General features: G+C 48.7%; 1 protein-coding gene across 1 annotated transcript in view; it reads right to left on the reverse strand.

Annotated features, from left to right (window-relative positions):
* Positions 1-3,055, reverse strand: part of ASXL1 (ASXL transcriptional regulator 1) — a 29,271-nt gene extending 26,216 nt beyond the window's left edge. The window contains exon 1 of the mRNA XM_073607288.1: positions 2,729-3,055. Coding sequence (XP_073463389.1) covers positions 2,729-2,785 — 57 coding nt within the window. The 5' untranslated portion in view covers positions 2,786-3,055. The remainder of the gene's footprint in view (positions 1-2,728) is intronic.
* Positions 3,056-19,370: the final 16,315 nt, after the last annotated feature.

Below are 19,370 nucleotides of genomic sequence, written 5' to 3' on the forward strand. Positions count from 1 at the left end.
CAGGCACTCTCTCTCCCGTGTTGGCATTCTCTCTCTCTCTCCTGCAGGCACTCTCTCTCCCGTGTTGGCATTCTCTCTCTCTCTCCTGCAGGCACTCTCTCTCCCGTGTTGGCATTCTCTCTCTCTCTCCTGCAGGCACTCTCTCTCCCGTGTTGGCATTCTCTCTCTCTCTCCTGCAGGCACTCTCTCTCCCGTGTTGGCATTCTCTCTCTCTCTCCTGCAGGCACTCTCTCTCCCGTGTTGGCATTCTCTCTCTCTCTCCTGCAGGCACTCTCTCTCCCGTGTTGGCATTCTCTCTCTCTCTCCTGCAGGCACTCTCTCTCCCTTGTTGGCATTCTCTCTCTCTCTCCTGCAGGCACTCTCTCTCCCGTGTTGGCATTCTCTCTCTCTCTCCTGCAGGCACTCTCTCTCCCGTGTTGGCATTCTCTCTCTCTCTCCTGCAGGCACTCTCTCTCCCGTGTTGGCATTCTCTCTCTCTCCTGCAGGCACTCTCTCTCCCGTGTTGGCATTCTCTCTCTCTCTCCTGCAGGCACTCTCTCTCCCGTGTTGGCATTCTCTCTCTCTCTCCTGCAGGCACTCTCTCCCGTGTTGGCATTCTCTCTCTCTCTCCTGCAGGCACTCTCTCCCCCGTGTTGGCATTCTCTCTCTCTCTCCTGCAGGCACTCTCTCTCTCGTGTTGGCATTCTCTCTCTCTCTCCTGCAGGCACTCTCTCTCCCGTGTTGGCATTCTCTCTCTCTCCTGCAGGCATTCTCTCTCTCTCTCCTGCAGGCACTCTCTCTCCCGTGTTGGCATTCTCTCTCTCTCTCTCCTGCAGGCACTCTCTCTCCCGTGTTGGCATTCTCTCTCTCTCTCCTGCAGGCACTCTCTCTCCCGTGTTGGCATTCTCTCTCTCTCCCGTGTTGGCATTCTCTTTCTCTCTCCTGCAGGCATTCACTCTCCCGTGTTGGCATTCACTCTCCCGTGTTGGCATTCACTCTCCCGTGTTGGCATTCACTCTCCCTCTCCCGTGTTGGCACTCACTCTCTCTCCTGCAGGCACTCTCTCCCGTGTTGGCATTCTCTCTCTCTCCCGTGTTTGCACTCTCTCTCTCTCCTGCAGGCACTCTCTCTCCCGTAGGCATTCTCTCTCTTTCGCAGGCACTCTCTCTCCCGTGTTGGCATTCTCTCTCTCCTGCAGGCACTCTCTCCCCCGTGTTGGCATTCTCTCTCTCTCCTGCAGGCTCTCTCCCGTGTTGGCACTCTCTCTCCTGCAGGCACTCTCTCGTGTTGACACTCGTGTTGGCACTCTCTCTCTCCTGCGGGCACTCTCTCTCTCCCGTGTTGGCACTCTCTCCCGTGTTGGCACTCTCTCTCCTGCGGGCACTCTCTCTCCCGTGTTGGCACTCTCTCTCCTGCGGGCACTCTCTCCCGTGGTGGCACTCTCTCTCCTGCGGGCACTCTCTCCCGTGGTGGCACTCTCTCTCCTGCGGGCACTCTCTCCCGTGGTGGCACTCTCTCTCCTGCGGGCACTCTCTCCCGTGGTGGCACTCTCTCTCCTGCGGGCACTCTCTCCCGTGGTGGCACTCTCTCTCCTGCGGGCACTCTCTCCCGTGGTGGCACTCTCTCTCCTGCGGGCACTCTCTCTCCTGCGGGCACTCTCTCCCGTGGTGGCACTCTCTCTCCTGCGGGCACTCTCTCCTGCGGGCACTCTCTCCCGCGTTGGCACTCTCTCTCCTGCGGGCACTCTCTCCCGCGTTGGCACTCTCTCTCCTGCGGGCACTCTCTCCCGCGTTGGCACTCTCCTGCGGGCACTCTCTCCCGCGTTGGCACTCTCCTGCGGGCACTCTCTCCCGCGTTGGCACTCTCTCCCGTGTTGGCACTCTCTCTCCTGCGGGCACTCTCTCCCGTGTTGGCACTCCCTCCCTCTCCTGCAGGCTCTCTCTCTCTCCCTCGTGTTGGCACTCTCTCCCGTGTTGGCACTCTCTCCCGTGTTGGCACTCTCTCCTGCGGGCACTTTCTCTCTCCTGCGGGCACTCTCTCTCCTGCGGGCACTCTCCCGCGTTGGCACTCTCTCTCCTGCGGGCACTCTCTCCCGCGTTGGCACTCTCTCTCCTGCGGGCACTCTCTCCCGTGTTGGCTCTCCCTCCCTCTCCTGCAGGCTCTCTCTCTCTCCCTCGTGTTGGCACTCTCTCCCGTGTTGGCACTCTCTCCCGTGTTGGCACTCTCTCCCGTGTTGGCACTCTCTCCTGCGGGCACTTTCTCTCTCCCATGTTGGCACTCTCTCTCCTGCGGGCACTCTCTCCCGTGTTGGCACTCTCTCTCTCTCCTGCGGGCACTCTTTCTCTCTCCCGTGTTGGCACTCTCTCCCACTCTCTCCCCTGCGGGCACTCTCTCTCCCGTGTTGGCACTCTCTCTCTCTCTCCTGCGGGCACTCTTTCTCTCTCCCGTGTTGGCACTCTCTCCCACTCTCTCCCCTGCGGGCACTCTCTCTCCCGTGTTGGCACTCTCTCTCTATACACACATATACTGTTGGCTATATAAATCTTGAAGAATAATAATATACCCCCCTCCCCCCTCCATCACACTACATACAGTATAGAGCCCTCCACATTACAGTGTATACAGACACCTCCCCCTCCCCTCTCACCCCCCATTGTACCGCACATCCCCCCCCCCCTCTCACACATCGCTCTATACACCCCTCTCCCCCCGTGTACATGGTACAGTCCCCCTCCCCCGTATTTGGTACCATCTTGGCGGCCTCGGCCCACGTGCGCTCCCTCCGCCTCTTCTGTTTGTCCCTCATGATCGGGGTGTGCAGTCGGTTCTCCCGGTGGGGGGAGGGGATAGGGGGGGTTTCTCTGGCAGGGGGGGGTCAGACGGAAAGGCGGGAAATGGGGTAACGCTGGGAGTTGTAGTCCTCTCCGGGGTCCCCGGGCAGCTCTTACGCACCGGAACCACACTCCCCACAATACACTTCCGCCCCACCTCGGAAGACACGTGACGGAGGACGGCGGCCGGGGATTGGCGGGACGGGGGATCGGAGATCGGGTTCTCGCGAGGAAAGGCGACGCCCACCAAAAGCTTTGACGTCGGCAGCGGAATGCGCATCGGTGGGCGGGGAAAAAAGCGAAGGCGCCAGCCACGCCCTCCTTCTCCTTGTATGGCTGGGCTGGGGAGAGCGCGGATTGGAGAGACTCTGCACTAGGGGGAGGGACTACAACTCCCGGCATGCTTCGCACGCAGCCAGGGCTGGTGACGTCACATGATTTTTTTTTTAACAATTGCATATTTATTTGGTAAAAAATTATTTAAAAAACAAATAATTATTATATTCTATGAAAGCAGAAGCCCTGGGGAACGACATAGCTCCCAACTGTCCCTGATTTGGAGCAATGTCCCTCTGTCCCTCATTTGTCCCTCATTTTGGTCTGATCTCTAGAATTGTATATAAAATGCACTTTTTATCTATCAAAAAGTGTTTCCCAGTACTAAACCTTTCATTTGATTTCTAAATTGCTGCATTTGTAAATTTTAAAAGCCAATATAAAGGAATAGTAGTGGTAAAAAAAAAAAGCACTTGTGGGTTTAACCAATCTTATTTTTTTTTTTTTACAAGTCTCCTTTAAGGGGGCGTGGCAGGGGGCGTGTCCTATGCCTGCATACTTTTACTGATAGGTGTCCCTCATTCCCATCTCAGAAAGTTGGGAGGTGTGGAACGATATGGTGGCAGGTGGACGTTTTTTTGTTGCATAATGTTTGGCCAACTGTTATCAACATTTATTTTAATAAAAAGAATATATAATAGACTCAATTTTAGTGCACATCCACTATACAGTGTTCAGCATATCTACAAGATGAGGTTATGGCGAGTCAATAGATGTCAAACATGGCAATGTGTTTATTATGCCCCCAACATGCGTGATCACCTTTGTGTGGGGTGTCAGTGATCGGGGGCAACTTTCATTTTATAAACTTTTTCACCCACCCTCATTGCTGTCACATGATCTGCGATAGGCCTTATGTTGCAACAGGTTCTCTTTGATGAGACATCAGAGGTCCATTAGACCCGTGGTTCTCAACCAACGACCATGGCTTCCCTCCTCCTCCTCGGATCCCCTAACCTCTCGCTGTGCCCCGCAGTACCCCTCAACCTCTTAAAGTGCCCCACAGTACCCCTCAATCACCCAATGTGCTATCAGCCCCCACTGTGACACCCCCCCCCCAACCTCCCATAGTGTTCTGAGCCTCCACCAACCACTGTGCCACCAAGCCCCCTTGCTTGCTGCAGAGCTTCCAGACCTCCATAATGCCCCCTAACCTCCCACGGTGCCCCCTAGTTCCATTGAGAGCCCTCAGCCCCTACATGGCACCCCAACCTCCCACAATGCCACCCAGCCCACTGCAGTGTCCCTTCCCTTGCTGCAGAGCTTCCAACATCCCCACCGCTTTCATGGTTCCCTCAACCTCTCACAGTGTCCCCTAGCTTGCTGCTGAGGCCCCAGCCCTTCATAATGTCCTCTAACCTCACACTGTGCCAACCAGCCCCCCTAACTTGTTGCAGAGTCTCCAGACCCCTCTCCCCAGAGTATCACTCAAACTCCTAAAGTGGCCTGCTGTGCCTCTCAACCACCCAAAGTGCCCTCAGCCCCCCCCCCCCACCGTGCCCCCCAACCTCCCATAGTGCGCTGAACCTCAACCACCCACAGTGCCACCAAACCCCTAGCTTGCTGCAGAGCCTCCAGACCTCCATAATGCCCCCTAGCTTGCTGCAGAGCCTCCAGACCTCCGTAATGCCCCCTAGCTTGCTGCAGAGCCTCCAAACCTCCGTAATGCCCTATAGCTTGACAAAGAGCCCCCAGACCTCCACAATGCTCCCTAACCTCCTACAGTGCCCTGCAGTATCCCTCAACCTCCCAAAGTGCCCTCAGCCCCCCCCCCACCGTGACCCTCAACCTCCCATAGTGCGCTGAGCCTCAACCACCCACAGTGCCACCAAACCCATAGCTTGCTGCAGAGCCTCCAGACCTTCATAATGCCTCCTTGCTTGCTGCAGAGCCTCCAGACCACCGTAATGCCCCCTAGCTTGCTGCAGAGCCTCCAAACCTCTGTAATGCCCCCTAGCTTGGCAAAGAGCCCCCAGACCTCCACAATGCTCCCTAACCTCCTACAGTGCCCTGCAGTACCCCTCAACCTCCCAAAGTGCCCTCAGCCCACCCCCCCCCCCCACCGTGACCCTCAACCTCCCATAGTGCGCTGAGCCTCAACCACCCACAGTGCCACCAAACCCCTAGCTTTCTGCAGAGCCTCCAGACCTTCATAATGCCTCCTTGCTTGCTGCAGAGCCTCCAGACCTCTGTAATGCCCCCTAGCTTGCTGAAGAGCCTCCAGACCTCCATAATTCTCCCTAACCTCCCACAGTGCCCTGCACTACCCCTCAACCTCCCAAAGTGCCCTCAGCCCCCACCTTGATCCCCAAACTCCCATAGTGATCTAAGCCTCCACCACCCACAGTGCCACCAAGCCCCCTAGCTTGCTGTAGAACCTCCAGTCCTCCATAATGTCCCATAACCTCCTACGGTGATCCTAGGTCCATTGAGAGCCCTCAGTCCCTACGTGGCACCCCAATCTCCCACAGTGCCACCGAGCCCATTGCAGTGTCCCCTCTCTTGCTGCAGAGCTTCCAATTCCCCCCACCGCTTCCATGGTACCCTCAACCTCCCACCATGTCCCCTAGCTTGCTGCAGAGCATCCAGTCCCCATAGTGTCGCAACAGTCTCCTACCGTGCCAACCAGCACCCTAAATTGTTACAGAGACCCCTCAGAGTGTCACCCAACCTCCTAAAGTGGCCTGCTGTGCCCCTCAAACTCCAAAAGTGCCCTCAGCCCCCACCATGACCCCAACCTCCCACAGTGCCACCAAGCTTGCTGCAGAGCCTCCAGACCTCCATAATGCTCCTAACCTCCCACAGTGCCCCTAGGTCTATTGAAAGCCCTCAGCCCCTACATGGCACCCCAACCTTCCACAGTACCATGCAGCCCACTGCTGTGTGCCCTATCTTGCTGTAGAGCTTCCAATACCCCACTGCTACCATGGTTCCCTCAACCTCCCACAGTCTCCCACTATGCCAACCAGCCCCCTAACCTGTTGCAAAGTCTCCAGACACCCCCCCCCCCAATAATGTCACCCAACCTCCTAAAGTGGCATACTGTGCACCTCAACCTCCCAAAGTGCCCTCAGTCCCCCACTGTGTCCCCCAACCACCCATAGTACACTGAGCCTCCACCACCCACAGTGCCACCAAGCTCCCTAGCTTGCTGCAGAGCCTCTAGACATCCATAATGCCCCCTAGCCTCCCACAGTTCCCTCTAGCTTGCTGCAGAGCCTTCAGACCTCCATAATGCCCCCTAGCATCCCACAGTACACCTTAGCTTGCTGCAGAGCCTTCAGACCTCCATAATGCTCTCTAATAATGCTCTCTAACTTGCTGCAGAGCATCCAGTCCCCATAGTGTCCCAACCTCCAACAGTCCCCCACTGTGCCAACTAGCCTCCTTACTTGCAGAGTCTCCAGACCCCTAGAGTGCCACCCAACCTCCTAAAGTGGCCTGCTGTGCCCCTCAACCCCCCAAAGTGCCCTAAGCCCCCACCGTGACCCCCAACCTCCCATATTGCTCTGAGCCTCCACCACCCACAGTACCACCAAGCCCCCTAGCTTGCTGCAGAACCCCCAGACCCCCATAATGCCACCTAATCTCCCACAGTGCCCTCTAGCTTGCTGCAGAGCCTCCAGACCTCCATAATGCCCACTAACCACCCACAGTGCCCCCAGCCCTCCATAATGCCTCCTAACCTCCTACAGTGTCCCACAGTGCCCCCAACCTCCCGCTATATTCTCCAGTCTCCCACAGTGCCACACAGCCCCTCCGCTTCCCCCCATCTTGCTACAGAGCTTCCAAAAGCCCACCCTCCCACAGTGTCCCCTATCTTGCTGCAGAGTCTCTAGCCCCCCTATAGTGTCCCAACCTCCAACAGTGCCCCCCAACTTCCTGCAGTGCCCTCCGGTCTCCCACAGTGCCACTCAGCCCCCTAGCTTGCTGTAGAGCCTCCAGCCCCCCACAGTGCCACCCAACATCCTAAGGTGGCCTGCAGTGCCCCTCAACCTCCCACAGTGCCACTGTGCCCATTTGCTTGCTGCAGAGCCTCCGGCCTCTCATAATGCCTTCAACCTCCTGCTGTGCCCTCCAGTCTCCCACAGTGCCACTCAGTCCCCTGCAGCCCCCCCCCCCAATCTTGCCACAGAGACTTCAGACATCCATAGTGGCCCCTAACCTCTACAGTGACCCCTGGATTGCTGCAGAGGTTCTAGCCCCCAATAGTACCTCCCAACCTCCTATAGTGTTTCACAGTGCTGTGCCACCCAGCCCCCTAACTTGCTGCAGAGCCTCCAGACCCCCCCACCTCCTGCAGTCCCCTCCAGTCTCCTACATTGCTTTTGCAAAGCCCCCAGCCTCCAGGAGAAAACCCCAGCCTTGCAAGGCCACCAAGTCTGCTGTAGAGTCTACTAATTCCCCCCCCCCCCTTAGAGAGAATCCCAGCCCAATCCAGAGCCTTTTTTAGTACAATTTTGCTTTCCTATACGGTATTGAAAATAAACTTGTTTCTCGCTGTTGGGGAAAACAAGGTTTTGGAAGAATTTCCCAGGTCCTGGTCTCAATAATTCTGAGAACCTCAACATTAGACCTCCTACGTCTCCCCTGCCTTCCACTACTACAGTTTATTAAGCTGGCGGGTCCTTCTCCCGGAAGTGCCAAGTGTATTTTTGAATTTGGCACGGCTGTTCATGGCTCTTGACAGCTGTGTCTTCCATTACAGGAATGTGTGTGCATGGAAGTGGGTTTACAGTATCGCACAGAATCAGTTCCCCTTAACACTTTGTAACTTATTGACAACATGTATACATGCACACACATGCATTAAAGCTCAGTGGTTAGCACTTCAGCCTGGCAGCACTGGGATCCCTGGTCTGAATCCTGGCCAGGACACTACGCACATGGAGTTCGCATGTTATTCGTGAGCTTTCGTGGGTTTCCTCCAGGTACTTTGGTTTTAGACTCCAGATCTCTCTATTAAGAGGACCTATCATGCTTTATTGTTACAAGGGATGTTTACATTCCTTGCAAAAGCAATAAAAGTGGTCAAAAAAATTTTTTTTTTAAGGGACAGTGTAAAAATTAAAAAAAAAAGTTCATTAAAAAAAAAAAAAATTTTATTCATTTTAAGTGCCCAGTCCCCGCACGCAGTAGTGAATGCATAAGTAGTGAATGCATACGTCAAGCCCACATATGTAAAGGGTGTTTGCACCAGATGTGAGGTATCACCGCAAACATCTGAGAGAGAGCAATAATTCTAGCACTAGACCTCCTCTGTAACTCTAAATTGGTAACCTGTAGAAATTTTTAAAGCGCCGCCTATGGATATTTTTAAGTACTGTAGTTTGGCGCCATTCAACAAATGTGTGCAAGTTTAAAGCGTGACATGTGAGGTATCTATTTACTTGGCCTTTCTTTCCTTTTTCTTCCCCTCTATGGGGAAGAAATATACCTTTTCTATCTATTTACTCAAGGTAACATCGTCTTTCATATTATACAAAAAAAAATTGGGGTATAGATTATCTTGTTCAGTTTATTGTTGTGATCTTGTGTTGTCTTTGTTAAGTGTGTCTGTGTCGTAACAATTTTCCTTTGGGATTATAATGTATTCTGTATGTTTTTTTTTTTAAATCATTAAAGTGTATTTTATTAAAAAAAATTGCATTTGAAAAACCACTGCGCAAAAACCGTGTGACATAAAAAATTTCAACGACCGCCATTTTATTCTCTAGGGCAGTGATGGCGAACCTTGGCACCCCAGATGTTTTGGAACTACATTTCCCGTGATGCTCATTTACACTGCAGAGTACCCGAGCATCATGGGAAATGTAGTTCCAAAACATCTGGGGTGCCAAGGTTTGCCATGACTTCTCTAGGGTCTCTGCAAAAGATATATATATATATATATATATATATATATATATATATATACACAAAACACAACAATAAAGCAAAAAAATATTTTTGGGACAAAAAAATATTATAAGTCTGTTTTAAACGAGGTTTTTATATTATGTTTTTTTTTTTCAGCAGGTGACGCCTTTCAAGTTATCGTTCGTTTGGCAGAAAATTTCCAAACGTGTCCGTTTTTTCAGCTCAAAAACGTCCCAATGATTATCGATTTTGTGCCCATTAACTGGCCGAAAAAGAACAAACTGTCTAAATGACCGAATTTCGGCCGATTTTTCATAAAGTGTATAGCCAGCATAAGGCAGACCATAGATCAGTGATGGTGAAACTTGGCACACCAGATGTTTTGGAACTACATTTTCCATGATGCTCAACTACACTGCAGAGTGCATTAGCATCATGGGAAATGTAGTCCCAAAACATCTGGGGTGCCAAGGTTTGCTATCACTGGCACAGATGATGTGATTTTCTTTCCTGCAGCCATGCAAATCACTCAATTCCCCCATCAACAAGTGTTGATGGGAAAAAATCCCTCCCGCTGAGCTATTGTACGGGGAGCCATCCCTGCCAGGAGAACACCGATTATTGCTTTAGCCGTTGGCAATAATGGCATGCTAACAATCCAAAATGCCGGTTGTACCCAAGTTGACCAATGGATCAACTTGGGTACCAATCAGCCTGCCCATAGATGGATCAAATCTCGGCTGGTCCCTGCTGAACTGGCAGAGATTCAAACCATCTATGGCTTAACTCCATTGAAACAAGAATGACCAACAACTCTACTTTAATCAATATGGGCGCTATTATTATTATTATTATTTTATTTTTTTTCTGCAAAAAGCAGATTATGCCTTTAAGTCCATGTTTTATGTTCCACCCATATTTAGGGTTTAACTTGAAGCATGGTCAAATTTCCCCAACCCCCTCACCTTCCAATCGCCCTCCCCGCCATTTACCGTAATCGCGGGACTCTTTTTCTTACAACCTTCTGTTTTCTTTTAAATTTAGCGCATGGATCTGTGAATAGGAAGACTACAAGTCCCATGTAGCAGCAGAGGGATATGCAGATCTTAAAGTGGTTGTAAACCTCAGACATTAAAAATAAACATGCGTGTCTCAATCCAGAGCAATAAGTGTCATTTCTTTCTGCTGCCTTCGTCCTCTGCTATCAGCATTCTGTCACTTCTGACAACTTTTCTTGACACCAAGAGAAATATGGTGACAAGAGGGAGCTCCAGCACACAGCCTGTGATTGACAGCCTTGGCTCTGTTCCTGTGTGCTGTGTGTATGGGGGGGGGTGTCCCTTCCCTCCAATCAGCTTTCCGAGAACTCCTCACTGAGCTCTGCAGTATGTAATTTCAGCTCCCCCACCCCTTGCTTTCTGACAACTCAAGACAACCTTTATAAATTCTGCACTATGAACCGATGTAGAGAAGAGAAGACTGCAGATAAAACAGGTACAACTTACGTAGGAGGATTTATTTAAACTCTGTGTATCACCTGAAACCAGTCACTGCACTGGGGATATGTGAGGGTTTACAACCAATTTAAGGGATCACAAGTGTCATGAAGTATGGTGGGAAAGTCTACAGGAATCTGTGCATTGCACCCACAATGCCCAGATTATGGTTGCAATGCTCTACAACAGGCTTCAATGCAAACATAATAAATGCACATGTATTTATTTTATTAACATGGTTGCATTTTTTTAATTGTTAACAAATGTTTGACTACATCTTTAGCAGTGCTTGATTTTAAACAAAAATTAGGCCGCACTAAAGGGATCGTTATACAAAACACATCAATAAAGCAAAAAAAATATTTTTGGGACAAAAAAATATTATAAGTCTGTTTTAACTGAGGATTTTATATTATGTTTTTGTATTTTTCGGCAGGTGACTCCTTTGTGTTTGGAGATGTGTCTCTCCTGGTCAGTGGGCTGGGATTTGCATCCAACAGTGGATGCCGATCGGCCATTTTGTAAACCAAAATGAGGCTTGGTTACATCCAGTTTGGCCATTTGGAAATGAAAACGATGCTGGGTTATTTTCCGGCCGTTCAGCCATTTTTGACTCAGAATGAGGCTTGGCACTCATGTCGGCCATCTTTGGGGACACATTGAGAATTCTTTGATCGGCAATTAGGGTGTCACTTCCCCTGCTGTAAGGGTATATATTTGGCGTGGTGACTTGCGGTGCAGTAATGCCCCCAGATTAGGGTTGCCACCTTTAAACCCGAACACATATTAATTACACAGGTTCTGTGGCTGATTAAGGTGGTATTTAAATTCACATAGTGCCTTATCTGCATTAAATTAGCCTCAGAACCTGTGTAATTCATATGTGTTCAGGTTTAAGGGGATGAGGTGGCAACCCTACCACCAATGACCTCAGTTATGACTAAACGCATTGGGCGGAGCTAACACACGTGATGTTGCCACGCTTGTATGGAATCTTTGTGTTACCTGGTATCGCTTTCTACATTGCCTGGGAATGTTTTGTACACACAGCACTGTTTTATGACTTACACGTGAGTAGCCTTGCATTTTACTTTTAATAAATGTGTTTTATGGATGCACACTATATTGGCATATCAATTTTGATTTTATGGGTCCTTTAGGAATGCTGCAATATCATTGTGACACACCTAGCCGGGAGAGAGACTTTTGGAGGGGACTGAATGCTAGCCTCTTGCCGATCGATCGTGGGCCCTGGCATTTGGGGGAATGGTGCTCTTTGTGAGCTGTATGCCTGGGGACCCTTGAGGTGGTATTGCTGTGGATTCGGGTCCTGGTCCCCCAGGACACACAGACTCTGGGGACCCTGGATTTGCCATATTAGAAATAGTGGCTGATTCATAATGCTGGGACAAATACTGTTAGGAGATGCTGATGTCAATTCCAGGCACCTGTCTGTCTGTTGCCTGCTAGAATGTGTATTGTAAATAAGTCTCTAGTATGGGATCTAAGAGTCATTAGATCCCCATTGTTGTTTGTGTTAATTAACTCTGCTATTGTGTGAAGAAGAGTCTATGTTGATTGTGATAATGTTGATTGGGTTTTCTGAGCTACAAGACGGCCAGTCTGGCCTAAAGGTCATGTCTGAGTCATCTAGGCTGTCTAAAGGGATTAGTTAATTAGCTCATGTCAATTAGGTTAATTAGGTTACAGCTGTATTGTTAGAGTAATATGAGCAGGAGGTCTGCACCTCCTCTTTTATTGTATAAAAGAGAATGTATTCCTGTCAATAAAGAGAGATTCCTGGTTGAACTTACATACAGCCTGCCTGGTGTTTGTTCTGAGCTACACAACTGGATTAGAACGGCACATAGCTGTAGTTCTAGTCCCGGAGCATCGGATGACCGAACCATCAGATGTTGCGATCTGCAGTCTGATTCTATAGCTGCAGAGGAGTGTCGGGAGAGTGGAACCAAGTGAGCAAAGGGGCTTGTTACAATCATCATTGCCATATACAGTGTCTTTAAAAACTATTCATACCCCTTGAAATTTTTCACATTGTTTCATGTTAAAACCAAAAACGTAAATGTATTTTATTGGACTTTTTTTTGATAGACCAACACAAAGTGGCACATGATTGTGACGTGGAAGGAAAATGATAAATGGTTTTCAAAATGTTTTACAAATAAATATGTGAACAGTGTGGGGTACATTTGTATTCAGCCCCCCCTGAGTCAATAATTTGTAGAACCACCTTTCTCTGCAATTACAGCTGCAAGTCTTTTTGGGAATGTCTCTACCAGCTTTGCACATCTAGAGAGTGAAATTTTTGTCCATTCTTCTTTGCAAAATAGCTCAAGCTCTGTCAGATAAGTCTTACCACAGATTCTCAATTGGATTTAGGTCTGGACTTTGACTGGGCCATTCCAACACATGAATATGCTTTGATCTAATCCATTCCATTGTAGCTCTGGCTGTATATTTAGGGTCATTGTCCTGCTGGAAGGTAATCCTCCGCCCCAGTCTCAAGTCTTTTGCAGAATCAGACCCACCACATGATGCTGCCACCACCATGTTTCACGGTGGGGATGGTGTGTTCAGGGTGATGTGCCATGTTAGTTTTCAGCCACACATAGCATTTTGCTTTTAGGCCAAAAAGTGCAATTTTGGTCTCGTCTGACCAGAGCACCTTCTTCCACATGTTTGCTGTGTCCCCCATGGGACTTCTTATGGCTTTTTTTCAACAATTGCTTTCTTCTTGCCACTCTTCCATAAAGACCAGATTTGTGGAGTGCAGGACTAATAGTTGTCCTGTGACAGATTCTTCCAGCTGAGCTGTGGATCTCTGTGTCACGGTCCCTACCGTGCCCTGCAGAAGACCAGGCGTGGTCACGCCCCAAGTGGCTCAAGGAGGTATTGAACTCAAGACTACCCGTTTAGTGCTCCTGTTTCTTTGCCTCTGAGCCACACCTCAGTTCCTTATTCAGCCTGCTTTCCAGCTTGCCTAGTTCTGCATAAAAATACTAGGGCCATACTCTGGATCTTTCCTTGCAATCAGTACTTGTCACTCCTGGATCAGCTGAAGCAGGTTACCTATCAGCTGGGTATATAACACTGCCTCACTCTGAGGGCTTGGTCAGTTCGTTGTCTCTATCATTGCCAAAGGTTCCTGTGTCTCATTTTTTGCCGAGTGTTCCTGTTTTCTGTTGCAGTGTTCCAAGACTGACCCCGGCTTCAGACCCTGGCTCTGTTTATCGTTTATCCTGACTTCTGGAATCCCCGACTACAACTTTACCTCGACTATCCCTTGGCAAATTCCTGTTAAGCCCCCGTCCACAGATTCACAGCTCTTGTTACCCTTGTTACCGTGGGATGTGTGTATTTGCAAGGGTGAGCATACAACTCTGCAATATGGACTCCAACCAAGGTAAGCCCTTACACTCTGCAGCTCCTCCAGAGTTACCATGGACCTCTTGACTGCTTCTCTGATGAATGCTCTGCTTGCCCGGCCTGTCAGTTTAGGTGGACGGCCATGTCTTGGTAGGTTTGCAGTTGTGCCATACTCTTTCCATTTTTGGATGATGGATTGAACAGTGCTCCGTGAGATGTTCAAAGCTTGGGATATTCTTTTATAACCTAACCCTGCTTTAATCTTCTCCACAACTTTATCCCTGACCTGTCTGGTGTGTTCCTTGGCCTTCAAGATGCTGTTTGTTCATGAAGGCTCTCTAACAAACCTCTGAGGGCTTCACAGAACAGCTGTATTTATACTGAGATTAAATTACACACAGATGGACTCCATTTACCAATTAGGTGACTTCTGAAAGCAATTGGTTCCACTAGATTTTAGTTAGGGGTATCGGTGTAAAAGGGGCTGAATACAAATGCACGGCACACTTTTCAGATATTTGTAAAAAATTTTGAAAACCATTTATCATTTTTGCTTCACAATTATGTGCCAAGTTGTGTTGGTCTATCACATAAAATCCCAATAAATTTTTTGTTTTTGGTTGCAACATGACAAAATGTGGAAAATTTCAAGGGTTATGAATACTTTTTCAAGGCACCGTATATCCAATATACCATTGGGAAATCGGAGATATCTTGAAGATCTGATGTAATCACCTGAGTCTTGGCATCGAACACTAAGATACTGTTTTCAGGCCAATCTGACTCCGTAATAGAGTCCATAGATTCTGGTAAGGGTCCACCCAACTACTGGTGATGGCCCACGTGGTGACCATAGAAGCTTTCCGATACCTTCGCTACTACTATACCCTACGCATTTTCTGATCGGGTCCGTTGTCTTCATCTTTGCACAATTAAAACGGACTTATACTTTTTGTAGCAAAATTTTTTTTTTTTTGCTTTATTGATGTGTTTTGTATCCCGATACCTTTAGAGCGGCATAATTTTTGTTTAATTTGTTGACTGCGCGGTTTTTATTAGTAATGATTCTTGATTAATTGTAGTTATTAGCTGAAGCTGGACTTTACCATTTGCAGTCGTTAAAATTTGGATGGCGATCCCCTAAAAAAAATCGAAATCATAGGTCCTGAAATAAAGAGAACGCAGGGCTTGCAGTAAAGAGATTTTATTTAGATTTACATTCACCAATAGACAAAAGTACAAATAAATACATCTCCCTCCTGCTTCTTATTCCTGGATGGGAAGTAGCCAGCACACTGCAGCGTAGCGGCGTAGAAAATTCACAGCGTATATGGCTTCTTCGTGTAAGGCCGAGGAGGAGGGCCACCTCCCTGTAACGTCGCACCTCCAGGCTTCAATGTACGCAAGAGCAAACCATGCACGGGGTGGGGAGGACGAAGAGCGGATTGATGAGCAAGCAAGTGCCATGTGACAATGGAGACATTCAACAACAATGTGCATTCACAGTACAAAGCAGCAAAATGGCCGACTACATGAAGGGTGCAATGGTTTACAATGCAGCACAGTTCCAGCATCCACCTAACCATCTGTCTGAGGAACCCGGATTAACATCATTGGCTGCCAGCCGTCTGCATGGTGCCAGTGTGGGGATTTATGTCTTAAAGGGCCTCAAGACGTGAGACAACGGTTGTCCAATCTTACCTGTTATGGTTGCACCAGAGAACAATCATGTTTGTGGGCTTTAAAGTCTTACTTTAGCGCATTTTTTGGGGGGATTGGGGAGATTTTTCTCTTACTTCCTGTCTTTGTGACACCCATCCAAGAATTGGGGTGAGCAGTTTTCACCAAGGCCAGGAAAGCACACACAGCAATAAAGCACTGTTGGATGTTCTAAACCAGTGGCCTCCAAACTGTGGACTACGGGACACTCCTCCCTCTGAAACCAACAATGGGATAGTATTCCTCTCACTGACACCAATGATGGGGTAGTATTCTTCCCAGAGACCAATAATGGGACACTATTCTTCCCACTGACACCAATGATGGGATAGCATTCCTCCCACTGACACAAATGATGGGGTAGTATTCCTCCCATTGAGACCAATGATGGGACACTATTCTTCCGACTGTCACCAATGTTTGGGTAGTATTCCTCCATCTGAGACCAATGATGGGACACTATTCCTCCCACCGACACCAATGATGGGGGCACTATTCCTCCCACTGACACCAATGATGGGGGCACTATTCCTCCCACTGACACCAATGATGGGGGCACTATTCCTCCCACTGACACCAATGATGGGGGCACTATTCCTCCCACTGACACCAATGATGGGTTCACTATGCCTCCCACTGACACCAATGATGGGGGCACTATTCCTCCCACTGACACCAATGATGGGGGCACTATTCCTCCCACTGACACCAATGATGGGGGCACTATTCCTCCCACTGACACCAATGATGGGGGCACTATTCCTCCCACTGACACCAACGATGGGGGCACTATTCCTCCCACTGACACCAACGATGGGGGTACTATTCCTCTCACTGACACCAACGATGGGGGCACTATTCCTCCCACTGACACCAACGATGGGGGCACTATTCCTCCCACTGACATCAATGATGGGGGCACTATTCCTCCCACTGACACCAATGATGGGGGCACTATTCCTCTCACTGACACCAATGATGGGGGCACTATTCCTCCCACTGACACCAATGATGGGGCAATATTTCTCCTCCTATACACAGGGGTGCTGTGTAATTAGTTTTTTCCCCACTGACCACCAAGCCTGGTGCATTATCTACTTCCATTGGCTTCAGTGCAGCCCCGCTAAAGTCTGAAGGACAGTAAACTGGCCCCTTGTTTGGAGACCCCTAATATAAACCTTCCTCATTTTTGGAGAGATTTCCCATCACTCCCTGGAAAATCACCCCAATCAGGACACTAGTTTCAAAAAAAAAAAAAAGAAACACAACAGTGGCTCCAACCCTTCCCTGCTGTATGCAAAACCTGGAGTAGTGAGCACTTCAGATACTCCCCAGCTCTCTGCTCTTGGTGGAAGAAGTGATCATAGGAAATGGAAATTTCCAGCTGATCACCATTGTTCCCCTGAGGTGCTAGCACAGGGTTTCTACTGAACGCAAAAACATTCACAATAAGCCAAATAGGAACGACCACATGGCAGCCGAGTCTTCTACCTGCCGTTTCACATCTGAGGGCAGCCTACCTTATATCTCCTCTAGGACGCTTCTACTGAACAGACATACATGAGAAAGATCGGTGAAGGACCTGTGCGTGTATGGGTAAGGACAACTGCAAACAACCAACTCACTAAAAAAATACAATAAAAATAAAACGAGATTATTTAGATAAAATGTCTGCGACATACGGGATCTAAGCAGCCTTTAGTGTGAAGGTAAGGATGTTCATTATATGCAGATCTCTCGGTTTTCAATAAAAGAACATTCAAGGTGCAAATTTATTTAAAAACAAAATCTATAAAAAGTTTACATTATTAGTTCATTAGCTTTTTCTAATGCAAAATATTGATTTCCACCTTTCCTCTGCTTATAACTGTAGTGAAGTGTCGGAAGAACATTGCATGCTGGGAGAAGGTCATGTGATCCTAAATACCCGGAAGTACTGGGTATCTGGCAGCAGGAAAAGTGCAGCGAAGGCAAGTGTAAGTAGGTCAAGGAGGGTGGAGCTTTAAAGTGGACCTCCTCCCATAAAATAGACTCTCTCTCATCTGCACCCCCTGCTTATGTGCGGCAGCAAGAAAGGTGGTCTTCAACATCCAGCCGCCACATTATTATTATACAGAATTTATATAGCGCCAACAGTTTGCGCAGCGCCTTACAACATGACATGTATGGCGGAATGAGGTTGTGTGTTCCCAGCACACTGACTGAGCTGTCACCAACAGCTATCGGTGAAGGCTTCTGATTGGGGGCTGGGAGAGCCAATCACAGTGGTCACATGATACAAAAGCCATGCTGCCTCCCTGGCATTAAAGTGTTACTAAACCCAGGAGCCTGCATTCACTATATCTGGTCTCCCACAGTACACAGAATGTGGAAATGCAATTATTTTAGTAAATATAAACTGCTAAATACCTTTTCTCTTCAGCAGTATATAGCAGTCTTGTGACTTCTATCAGTGTCTGGTTAAAGCTTGTAGGAGTTTTCATTCTCCTCTGACTGTCCTACGAGGCTGTATGATCCCTGACCCTGTCTGAACAGTGCTGATCACATGCACCCCCCCCCCCCCCAAAAAACAAAACTCTCTAGAAATACACAAACTGAGCATGTGCAGAGTGCCCTCAATGCTCTGTGGAAGAAGGGGAGGATCAGAGAAGGCAGGATCAAACAGCCTTTTTACAGAATCCCTTAAAGTTCCACAGTGAGTATAACAAGCATGCTTTACTGTATATACAGACTGATTTTATTGTTGTGGGTTTACTTACACTTTAAAGTGATTCTAAAGGTAGAAGGCTGAGCACTGGTTAAAGCTTGTAGAAGAAGTTTTCATTCTCCTCTGACTGTCCTATCAGGTTGCAGGACCCCTGACCCTCTGTCTGGACAGTGTTGATTGGCCAGGTGCTGATCACATGCACTCTTCCAAGGAAAAAAAAAACTCTCCAGCAATACACACCGAACTGAGCATGGGCAGAGTGCTTCCAAGGCTCTGTTCTACAAGGAAATGGATTGGGAACAGTGGAAGAAGGGGAGGATCAGTGAAGACAGGATCAAACAGCCTTTTTACTCATTGCGGAGGAAAAACCCCTTAGGTTAATAGAGTAGAACAAGCATGCTTTACTGCATATACAGACTGATTTTATTGTTGTGGGTTTAGTAACATTTTAACACCCACCCCACACCCACCTCCCCATCAAAAAAAAAAAATCGCAGATCATCTGACCACTGTGAAAGCCAACCACAGTGGTCACATTATAGAGATGGCACATTACCGCCCATCTAAAGGGCTGCTGGGAAGTGGCCTTAGGGGTCATGTTATGTATTTGGTGTTGTACGTTACTTCCTTGATGTAAAGATCAGCCCCCCGCTGCCTTCTGGGGCGTCACATCCCACAAACCAAAACGCAGCATTTAACTCGATGATAAAAGTATCAAGTGATCTGGCAGATCTGCGGTATTTTGAGCATGCGCAGACACGCAGTAAGTCTGCCAGGTCCCAAATACACGGCAGACCTGCAGTGCGTCTTTCTATGTGTGGACAGGAAGTTCAAGATGGTGATGCACTAGGAGTGGGGCGCATGGAGGACTTCAACAGCAAGCAGACAACGCTGAACCTCATGGACTAGTAAGAGGGCATTCTTTAAATCTCAGACAAGGACAATTGTTACCTGGCTAAATATTATGCCGCGTACACACGGTCGGACTTTTCGTCTACAAAAGTCCGACAGCCTGTCCGACAGACTTCCGGCGGACTTTCGGCGGACTTGCAGCAG

This window comes from Aquarana catesbeiana, linkage group LG12 (assembly GCF_042186555.1).
Source record: "Aquarana catesbeiana isolate 2022-GZ linkage group LG12, ASM4218655v1, whole genome shotgun sequence".
In the NCBI taxonomy this organism is placed as follows: domain Eukaryota; kingdom Metazoa; phylum Chordata; class Amphibia; order Anura; family Ranidae; genus Aquarana; species Aquarana catesbeiana.